Below are 12500 nucleotides of genomic sequence, written 5' to 3'. Positions count from 1 at the left end.
ATGGAATTGAATTTATATGCATTTTAAGGAAAATTAATGATCTATCTATCTATCTATCTATCTATCTACCTTCTATCTATCTATCTATCTATCTATCTATCTATCTATCTATCTATCTAAATACAGGTCCCTATAAACCTTACCGGGAATACAGTGACCACCTACTCACCTTATCCACCTCATCCATCACAATAATGTTATTTTTCAGAATATTGGCTGCACTTTCCAAACATGCATCTTGTGTTAATCAACTAGTGCCTGGTGGAGTTTCCTCTTAAAGACAAAAAAAAATAAATCTCTATAGAGTCTCCTCGCTTGATAAGCAAAGAACAAAAGGCCAGTACTGTAGTATTGGCTTCACCCAGCACAGCGGCTTTGACATTGATCTGCGCAGCGCCATCTGGTGGTCACTTGGCAGCTATGCAAATGCAGCTGTTTTCCAATAAAGAGATGTTACAATGTCCATTGAAGCAACTGTTGGATAGCACTGATTCTACTACATTTTGGGAAATTGCTTCTTTATCCTGTGTTTCGTTTACAGCCTTGCATTCCAAATATGCAAATCACAAATCACAGACAGGTTTTATTACCAAATTACCTTAGCAACACAGAGCATGTGCTTTTATTGGGTCTGACCAAAGACATTGGTGGATAAACTGCAGGCCTCTAGGGTCTGAAGCATTTGTAAGAGAAGCTAGTTAATATTTAACCCAAAAAGGAAATATCCTGTAAACGTCTCATTGACATTCTTTTCCCTATCTCCTTTCTACTTATTCACTCACACTCCTTATTTTTAGAATCTTGTTGATGTTTTTAGCCCTACTTGTATTTGCCAGAAAGAAAAAGAAAAAAAAAATAACATTTAAGTCCTATACAAATAGAGATATGAGTCAGCCTGGGTAATGTTTGACATTTCTCCTGTAGTAGAATATAAACACTAAAGAATTCTGTAAACAATAGGGCGACCACAGAATGCTAGACATTCCTCTCAAGGTTATGTGTGATGTCCAACAATAGCTCTAAAGAAGTTCAAAGCCAGAAAGCTAGTAGGAAATAAGAAATTAAAAAAGACATGGGAAATTTTTAATATATATATATATATATATATATATATATATATATATATATATATATTCCTCTATTGTTGCCCAATAAATCTATAATTAATAGTAACATAGCAGTAAACCACTTGAAGCCCAAGTCACTCAGGTGATGCATTACCCAAACAAGACCCCTGTAATGGATTATGTCACCACAATCATCACGTACAAGACAAGGGATCCATCTCCCAATCAATAGTTCTCAATCAGTGACCTTCTTCTTGCTGAGGCTGCATTTACTGGGGAAATCTAATGAGGAGGAGAAGAAGACTCTAATATTGTATTTAATCTGCAGCATATCAATCATGCATTGCAGGTGCAAATGGAAATATAGGTAAAAAAGCCAACACGAATAGAACACTTTTAACCAGGTTTATTTGACTTGTGCGCTCACTTGCTGTATACATGCAACCCACTATAAAGTCTGCATCAAACAAACGCTATATACATATAAAATACCCATCTGTGAAGAAACAGTGACATATAGTGACCGCTTGCCAGGTGATCTGTGCCAAATATTTCCACCCCCCCCCCCATGAAAAGTTCATAAAAGCTGCAAAACTAAAGTCATCCCTAGCAAAATGTAAAAATCACCAGATAAGGCGTCTCAACCAAATACCAAATGACATTTATTTACATTTTTTTTTTTTTTAGTAAAACATATGAAACATACATTCAAACGAAGATAGTACAAATAGATTATCATGTCCCATAAACTCATATATCATTTCAAATATAATCACTTTTAATAACTTTGGTTCTTTTAGGTCTTTATATATATATTTATATATTTTTAAATGAGATTTCATCTGACATAAACTATAGCTTGGTCACATCACTTCAGAGTAAAATAATTCATCTGACTGTATTTGGTATGAAGAAGGATATAAGATACTAGGCTGATTATTGATTCTTTCCTCTCTATGGTGTTATCCTCATTGTCTGGTTGCTCATTTAAACAGGTTCATCATTATAGATTAAAGAGTTGTCTGTTTTGGACTGTGGTTTTTCCACAGGGTAGTCACAGACTGGGATTGATATTAGCAAACAAAGTGCATGTATCACAAACCACATAGCAGAAGTGATCAATAAAAGGATAGGAACAGAGGGGGGCACAGCAGGACGCTTGCAAATCAAACTACAAATTTAGTTTTTTCCCCATTTTCTTGTCATTTCTTGATGAAATCATCTGGATAAGTAGAGCTTGTGTTTATATAGGACGAGAATGTGAAACAAATAGAAGACTTGTAGATCATCCAAAAGTATTAGGACACCATAACCAAACTGTTAAATCAAATTGGTCCTTTAAATCCGTACCAATGATACTTGAGATCTCCTCTGTCCTACATGGGCAGATGCTTGTCTCATTCATCCAAGCACAAGAAATGTAGGACTACTACCCCTATCCTCGTCTGATAGAAGTGGCAGATCCTCTCCATAAGGAAGGCTTGTAGTTTCTATTGTTCTGTCAGAAATCCACACATACCACCAGCCATAGACCCGGGGGGCGCTGGGACTCTCATAGCAGAGGGTTGGCCGAGTAATACTGCAGTCGGTCCCTGTTAATTTTTTTCTCTTTCATCCTCCTATTTTGAAACCAGATCTTGACTTGTCGATCAGTTAAATTGAGCATTCGGGACAACTGTAGCCTCTTCTCCTTGTTTATATAGACACTGAAGAAAAATTCTCTTTCCAGCTCCCTAATTTGATATTTGGTGTAAGGGCACCTCTTTTTACGGGTACGCTGCCCACCTGTGGAGCAAGAATAGATACTGTATCAACCACCCTATCATATAGAAACATGACAATAGCTAATACTGTCGTCATTATATATATATATATATATATATATATATATATATATACATATATACTATAGATGAAATGCAATCCATGGCGTGTGTATGTTATGACAGGAAACACACACACACACACACACACACACACACACACACATATATATATATATATATATATGTGTGTGTGTGTGTGTGTGTGTGTATTAGATGGAGAAGCAGAAAAGAAAGGGAGAAAGACTAGATTGATACATATCAGACTTGAGATTGCACTAGAGGTAGATGATAGATAGATAGATAGATAGATAGATAGATAGATAGAAGATAGATAGATAGATAGATAGATAGATAGATTAGAGATAGAAGAGACAGATAATAAATAGGTAGATAGATAGATAATAGATAGGAGATAGATAATAGATAGATAGAAGAGAGATATATAGATAGATAGATAGATAGATAGATAGATAGATAGACAGACCGACCGACCGACAGACAGACAGACAGATAGATAGATAGATAGATAGATAGATAGATAGATAGATAGATAGATAGATAGATAGAAGATAGATAGATAGATAGATAGATTAGAGATAGAAGAGACAGATAATAAATAGGTAGATAGATAGATAATAGATAGGAGATAGATAATAGATAGATAGATAGATAGATAGATAGATAGATAGATAGATAGGACATAGATAGATAGATAGAGATAGATAGATAAATAGATAGATAGATAGATAGATAGATAGATAGATAGATAGATAGATAGATAGATAGATAATACATAGCTAATAGATAGATAGATAGATAGATAGATAGATAGATAGATAGATAGATAGATAGACAGGCAGACAGACATACTAGGACCCAAACCCAAATTGATACATTTCATAATCCGGCTTGCTGGTTATTATAGGATGCATATTATTCTAGGGCATCAATACAATTACCACAATTAACTGCTTATAATGTATCAATAACTTGCAGCAAGAGAGAGAAGAATTGAAAGGCAACATTTAGTAAACCGACTGCATATAGTGAAAGAAAAGTACAATAAAGACAATGATCTCTATGTTATCCAGCCAGCTGAGTATATTCAGTCACCCACCACCACATAAACCCCCCAAATTCCTTATCGTGCTCCAATAAATCAGTGCTAAAGTACAAAGTAAGATCTGACAATCTGCATTGGAGTGTGCTGGGTGCCCACCATCCATTCCCCAGCAACACCTGTGTGTCTATCCTCTCTCCCATTGTGGCAGGGAATTCCTGCTGGCAGAGCCTGATATGGAACCATGCAGGGTTACTCTGCCCTTTTATTGGAGCACATTCTTTACTCACTATATTCTCTACAAAACCGACCCCAGAGTTTTTAAAAGGGGGAAGAAAGAAAAAAAAAGGGGGGGAAGGATTGTCTTAAGGCATCTATTGGGCGCTGCTATTTCACGGCCAATTTCAGTGCTAAACACGTGATCTTGCCTTTTTATAAGAAAGTTTTGTTGAGGGAAATCTAAAGGCCTCCATAAAGCTTATACGCTTATAAAACAGCATATAAAAGTTTAACAGCGCTGCGCTAGATACGGGCGGTGCGACAGGGCAGGCGCTGCTCTCATACGTACTGGGCCCATTGGCTTTGTCCTCATTGTTGCCGGAAGATGAGTGGGAGCTGCTGCTGCTGTGGCTGCTGCTTTGGCTGCTGCTGCTCTCCGTCCTCCTCTCCTTCTCCTCTGCTTCCCTGCACGGCTCCGAACTTGAAGTTGTCGCAGAGGCTCCTGGCACTTTGTCGCAGTGTTTGTCCACAGAATAATCCGAAGGCTGCTGGCTGTTATTATCCGGGCTGCCATAGGCTGTTTCAAAGAACTGATCAAAGGCTTGTGGCAGCACCCCATTCCTGCCCACTGCGCTATAGAAATTGGTGGGCACGTTGGCATTTGGATGGTAGACATTAGAGCTGTTCCCCATGGCAGCAGTGCCAGTGCAGTCCCTGTGCATAAGCTCATCTGCTGCTGCTGCTGGGTAGCAGTGGGGCAGGTTGCTCCTGGGGTGCCACTTAGTGGAGGTGTCAATGGCATACTCCCTGAAGGTCACCTCTCTGACTGGCTGCACCTGGGCTAGGTTGGAGGAGTAGGAGTAGGGCATGGGACGAGAAGATGGGGTCTGGGGTAAAAATGAAGGAAGACTGGAGAAATCAGGAGCCGAGACGTAGTAAGTGCAACTTGGCAAGTACATGTTAGAGGAACAAGGAACACGCTCATCAAAATCCATCATTAGGCTAGCTCGGGCTGTCCGCATTAGCTGAGCTTAACATCATTCTCTAATGCAGCTGCCTCTTTGAAGCAGATCCGTGAAGTAGAAATTTGAAGACGTAAGCTGACGTGGAGATCTATCCCCATCCTTAAGCAGGGAGGTGCTGGTCATGTGATCACATGGGGAAATTGACAAGCTGAGACTATGGGCCCTTTTCTTTGTAGCCATCTCAGGGGAAGCAACAGATCGTCACTTGCTCTGGCTTCATACAAGCATGTAATGTGCTGAGGAACTGCTGCTCTCTGCACACTCAGCTCCAGTGCAGAAATCACGCATCTCTACACCATGACATACACATAGGCAATGCAATGCAAAAAAAAACCTCTTTGTCTCCATCGCCCCCGGCACCTCTGTTCTTGGAAAAAAAAAATGACATGTCTGTGCCCATGTGAAGGTAGAGAACATTTATGTAATTCTAGTTTAGCATACTAATGTATATTAATAGGAATGCATTTCCATATGTTGCATAAGGTAATGCTGCCTTGTGGACTGTGGGGGGAGAGAATGTGCAGGGACTCTAAAACAGAAGGCATCATGCCCCCCTCCCCCACCCTGACTGCTGCAAACCCAAGTCAAGCTCACTATTTCCTTCCTATGGTCACATCTGATCGTTTTACACTACACTAGACCACTACACTAGAGCTCTGATTTCTCTGCTGATTGAGAATATATATATATATATATATATATATATATATATATATATATATATGGAGAGAAAGTGATATATATGTATATACTGCAATACAAGACACAGATGGCTACACCAATGGTTAGATGGATGGATGGATGGATGGGTCTCTTTGACTGTGAGACAAAGGCGCCACCATAGCCAGCCCTTGCCCCGCCTCTGAGAAGGAAAACAAATTCTTACACTTGTATTGAGGCTTTTAAGGCTATAATTGAAGCCGGCGCGTCAAGGAGAAGTGAGCAGAGCTCTAGACTGACCTGCGGTTTTATGGCACATTTGGCAGTCAACTTCAGCCTGTGTCCCAGCAGACATGGCCTGGCCAGGGGCTCACAGGAGACGCCACCTCCATGCAGCCCATCACCTCCTCTCCACATGTTACATGCAATCACTGATACACTATAGGCTGCTCTCTGCAAGGTTTGTATGACTGCTCCTTTCCCTTCTATAGAATGTGTCTGCTTGTGCAATTGTATATTTGAATGTTCAAGTATAATCTTCTATCTATCTATCTATCTATCTATCTATCTATCTATCTATCTATCTATCCATCAATCTCCTATCTATCTACTATCTATCTATCTATCTATCTATCTATCTATCTATCTGTTATCTATCTATCTATCTATCTATCTATCTATCTATTATCTATCTCCTATCTATCTATCTATTATCTATCTATCTATCAATCATCTATTTTGTTATTATCTGTGCATCTATATATTATCTATCTATGATCTATCTATCTATCTATCTATCTATATATTATCTAGTTATTTATTTATCTATCTATCTATCTATCTATCTATTATCTAGTTATGTCTTTATTTAGCTATCTATCTACCTACCTACCTATTATCTATCTATCTATCTATCTATCTATCTATCAATCTATCTATCAATCTATCTATCTACCTATTATCTATCTATCTATCTATCTATTTATCTATCTATCTATCTATCTATTAGAATCTATGATTTTTTGGTGCACATATTGCAGACTGTAGGAGAAAACAGATGGAGGGAAATGACATTTCATAAGCTCATCCGCCATGTATACTCACCTATTTCCCCCCAGGTCTTGCAGGATGCATCAGGACAGATACTTGCAGATGTGCTAGGTAACATCTAGAACATGAGTGGTCTTTATTTCGAAACAAAATATTTTGCTATGGTGTATTTGACCTTAACCACAGAGCAGGGCAGGAGATAATGGCTAGTCTGGCCTTGGTGTTGGCTTATCCCTCAGACTAGTAGTCATGCATCTCCAGATGTGCACAGAGATACAGATTTCATCTTCTCCAACATCTTCAGGACAAGAATCATAATGGCGGAAATATAAAACTGGGGCTCCGCAGCCTGAGCTCTCACTGGCAGGGACAAGTCTAATCCCTGTTTGGTGTGTAATCCCTGTTTTGTGTGTTCTCTTTGTTCCGGCTCCATCACACACTGCAGCTATTCTTATATAACCTAGAAGAGTATAGCATTACATTTCACTATATGTTACCAAAACTAAGCCCCCCCCCCCCAAAAAAAACAACAACAACAACAAACAACAGTATAAACATGTATAATCGAGCAGCTACGTAGACACAGGTCTGTATGTGGTGAAGATAATAGTCTCATAAAAAATAAAACCTCAAATTGTAAATTGTTGCGACATAGTATTGATAATAACCATAGTGATAATTATGGTGATAAATAATAACAAGAATAATAATAATATTATTATTATTAATCATCATTATCATCATCATCACTATCACAAAATATTATAATAAACAACATTAATAAGACATTTTACAAAATATAAGTCGTATTGAATATAGAAAATATTGCAGATAGATAAAAATATACTATGTATATATATATATACACACACACACACGCACATATATATATATATATATATATATATATATATATATATATTTATTTATTTGTAAGAGATGTAGATATAATGGATTCATATATACATATCTTATATTTACACACATATAAATGGTAGGTAAATAGGTGCATAGATAGATGATACATTAAAGAGATACATAGACAAATAGATAGATAGATAGACAGATGAATAGACAGACAGATGAATAGACACACACACACACACACACACACACACACACATACAGTCTCTTTATATCCTGTTTGTTGTAATTCGCTCTTTTCTTCTTTAGCTATATACCCTTGTTACATGTCATTGTAGTCAGGCGGATGTGTACCTTTCTCCTCCTCTGCAGCCCATTTTCTGATACATTAATCCTATAGCACTAGACTCTTTTTAGTGTCCATTACAGGTGCAGGTCTATGATTATTGCAGGCAATTGTGGGACTGTGAGAACAGGCAGTCTAGACCGTCTGGCAGGCACTGAATAGTCTGCTTTCCACATATGTGCTTACACCAGGAGGAAAGCCAGCCTGTAAAAAAGCACAACCTATGGATTCGACATTTGGAATTTGCTCATTTTATACTGACACAAAGCGTGGGCAGGCATTTACCAATGTAAGTAAAGTCTAGTGTGAACAAAGTAATATGGAATTAGGACACCACAACATCACTATTATAGGAACTGCTATGGGTACAATCCAGGGCTGTTCTATCCCACAGAGAATTATTGTTGTATCAATGCATCAGAAAACTAATCACAAGTACATGTAATACCTTGAACTTGACCTCCAAAGTGATATATTTCTGCCTATGAAATATACATTTGAAGACCACTGTATAAGATTCCTTTGCTGAGAGAAGGCACACACCTACATCTAAAGTATACTGAATTTTCCAATGTATTTTATCGCCCACGTCTTTTCATCACTAATTTGCTGCCATTAGGGGTAAGCACTGAATTATATGTATTATGCAAAGCAGATTGCAGCTAAATTATAGCAGCGCACGTTGGTTATGTATCACCCCAGAAACAGGCTGAAATCCATAAATACATATTGACCGCTTTCTATATATATATATATATATATATATATATATATATATATATATACTGACCTCGGCTGTGTCAGTCACATTAATCTCAGACTAATGTATTTGATATGTGTGACATTTCTGTTACTGCTGTAGTCACGTGATATCATGTTTAATTTTTTTTGTATCAAGAAAAGTCATTTGTGGCCATTGTTTTCGTGATGCAGTGGAATAAAATGATGTGGCAATAAATGTATTTGTGCTGATGCTCTTTATTGTGAGTGACGTGTGCGTGAAAATATTTGGTTTGTGAAAGAAAGACGCAAAGAGTAAACTTTTAGTTATCAATTACGAACAGAATACGCATCATATATATATATATATATATATATATATATATATATATATAACAGGTTAAGCACTGAAGGTTTTCATATGCAAACTAAATATTTGTTGTTATTAAAAAAAAGGTGCATGCTAAATATAGACATATAGTACACACACACACACACACACACACACACACACACATATATATATATATATATATATATATATATATATATATATATATATATATATAGCATTGACTTGGTGTCTCCAGAAGGGGACGTTATAGAACATAACAAACAAAGGGCAGGCTGGTATTATCAAAGCTGTGCACGGTTCTTATTTTCTGTGCCCAGAACAGTGAATTGTTGTTCATATTGAACATGTATTTAATATGCTGAAAATAAAAATTGTTAAAACAAAAAAAAAATGAATTGTTGCTACTTTCTCCTAGCTCTAGTGTCTACTGCCAGACAAAGGCCCAATATCACTGGTAACTTTACTTTAGCCCTCTCTGCACGCCAAAGATCAACGCTGAAGCTACGTTATCTCTGCTATAGAGATCTATAGTGTGATGCATCATCCTTAACTGCACTATAATATATAATATACATATTATTATAATATCACATCGGATGACACCACACCTGAGGCTAAACCCAGTGAAATGCATTACCAAGGAAAGATAGTGGGGACCAGCAGACATCACTGCACGAAGGAGTAAAATAAAAAAAAAAAAAAAAAAGCTGCAATATAAAAATGTAAACAGGGAGAAGAGGACTCAAATGGAACAACGTAAATATATAAGAGAAACAAACCAACTAGATTGAAAGGAAAGAAGAAAATAGGAAGAAAAGGTGGAAAAAATATAAAAAGGAGAAAGAAATAGAATAGGGAAAAAAAGTCAAGCCTCTAGGAGCAACAACCGGACCTGATACAAAGGGCAAGGCCCCTCGGCTGTCATCGTCAATTAATGGTTTATGACTTGTATTAATATTCAAGGTGCCACTAAATCAACTTGAATTTTTCTGTATAACCTAGAGCCCGACCTCACTGCAGGGACACGGGGGCCGCCTCATACTCAACAGCGCCTCCCTACCGGACTAGGACGGAATAGCAGCACATGACTGGACAGTTTGGACTTCTGCATAGGCCTCTTTCTATAAAAGCCCTGGCCTCTGCCCTGCGAAGCTCCTGAACGTGTTAATCATATGCAAGGAAGTTTTATTAACTCGTTGGCATATGCAGAATGTCAACAGTTGTTTGGTCTGCAATTATATGAATACCATGGTATTTTATAACTAATAAACTTGAACCTGTAGTAATCTTTTAATGCTAACCCCAGGATGCTCTGGTGAAATATTAATTTCCCCTGCGAAGTGCTAAATGGAGTGACACATTTCCCTGGTTGTTAAATATATTTGCAGAATAAAAAGTTACACAGAGGATTGTCACATTAGTGCACCAGGGAGAAGTGGGATGGTATGAGACAAGAAGGATCTGCCATAACTTATCTTCTATCTATCTATCTATCTATCTATCTATCTATCTATCTATCTATCTATCTCTTATCTATCTATCTATCTATCTATCTATCTATCTATCTATCTTCTATCTATCTATCTATCTATCTATCTATCATCCATCTATCTATCTATCTATCTATTATCTATCTCTTATCTATCTCCTATCTATCTTCTATCTATCTATCTATCTATCTTCTATCTATTTATTTATTTCCTATCTATCTATCTATCTATCTATCTATCTATCTATCATCCATCTATCTATCTATCTATCTATCTATCTATTATCTATCTATCTATCTATCTCTTATCTATCTCTTATCTATCTCCTATCTATCTTCTATCTATCTATCTATCTATCTCCTATCTATCTATCTATCTATCTATCTATCTATCTATCTTCTATCTATCTATCTATCTATCTATCTATCTATCTTCTATCTATCTATCTATCTATCTGGATACGAATATAATATACATATATCATATGTCTATTATCTATCTATCTATCTATCTATCTATCTATCTATCTATCTCCTATCTATCTATCTATCTATCTATCTATCTATCTATCTATCTCCTATCTATCTCCTATCTATCTATCTATCTATCTATCTATCTATCTGGATACGAATATAATATATGCGCACACACACACACACACACACACACAAAAACTTTAAAAACATAACGGGATAATATAAGATCGGAAACAGAACTAATGTTATTTAATTTTATTTAACGATTGCATTTAATGATTTTATTTTTTTTACATCCCACCCCATTAAATTATTATCCAGGTTTACTATATTTTCTGGATAGAAGGGTATTATCAAATATCCATATTTTTAGATAATGGGGCAACAGCAACCATAACAAAGGACACAAGATAAAATAGTTCAGCCACTATAAGCCAATTCTACCCTTCGGCATTCAAAATCACTTCCTATTAAATGCAAAAGAAGGGCAGACTTGAATTTATTTTCCTTTCTATAAATATACTGTAGGATGGAAGAAGAAACATTTTCATTGATGCAAACTGTTGTGTAATTTGAATAGAGTTGATAAATTATAGCTGTTTTACCAAAATCATAAAAATTTTAAAAAAATGTAAACAGTATTCCCTGAATATATACTATATACTGAAATATTCAGTACCATTACATATTTTATACTTTATCTTGGCCCAAAAATAAATGCAAAAAACAAAAAAAAAAAAATAAAAATAATCCACCAAAGTTAAAAACAAATCTAAAATCAGAAAAAAATAATTGTGTTTCTTTTGTTGTGAAAAGCACCCTGAAATATTTATAAAACGATCAATAAACTATTAATGGTTCTAAACAAAGACACCTATCTGCGCATGATTGGAGATATTAAATAAAGTGTAAAAGCCGACATTCTGCACAGAATATAACTTAGGAAAGTAAACAACAATAGCCAAAGCAATCTTTCCAAATATTGTAATTAGTATAACATTAGTTGGTTACAGGTTCAGACGTTAACAAGCACCAAACCTAATAGCAGCTAATCATCAGCGCTGTAGTTCTGCTTTTGAACACCAGATGGCGCTATTGATCTACTAATCCCAGTGATGCCTATTCATGAGCTGTCAGAAGTCAAGGTCACAAATTGTCTCTTTTCCTCAAGGTCAAGGTTTAAGGCCTTCCCATCCAGTTGTTTCAACAATCGCCACAGCTTCCCAGAAAATACAGCTCTGTGCTAAGGATCATTAGAGGATCCTATTGGTTGTGTTTTTTTATTTTTTTATTTAGAAGATTGCTTTTCCTGATCAAGACCAATGCAATATCATACAAAACA

At 36.3% G+C, this 12500-nt stretch overlaps 1 protein-coding gene across 1 annotated transcript; it reads right to left on the bottom strand.

Moving 5' to 3' along the window:
* Window positions 1-1756: 1756 nt before the first annotated feature.
* On the bottom strand, window positions 1757-5194 carry HOXA11 (homeobox A11). Its single transcript, XM_069960442.1, has 2 exons — window positions 4522-5194; window positions 1757-2852 (listed from the first exon to the last, which is right to left on the bottom strand). The coding sequence occupies exons 1-2, from the start codon at window positions 5192-5194 to the stop codon at window positions 2620-2622; spliced, it is 906 nt and encodes a 301-aa protein (XP_069816543.1). The 3' UTR covers window positions 1757-2619.
* Between the last annotated feature and the right edge of the window lie 7306 nt (window positions 5195-12500).

This window comes from Dendropsophus ebraccatus, chromosome 2 (genome assembly GCF_027789765.1).
Source record: "Dendropsophus ebraccatus isolate aDenEbr1 chromosome 2, aDenEbr1.pat, whole genome shotgun sequence".
NCBI classification, from domain to species: Eukaryota; Metazoa; Chordata; class Amphibia; order Anura; family Hylidae; genus Dendropsophus; species Dendropsophus ebraccatus.
This window is presented reverse-complemented; position numbering and strand designations above follow the sequence as displayed.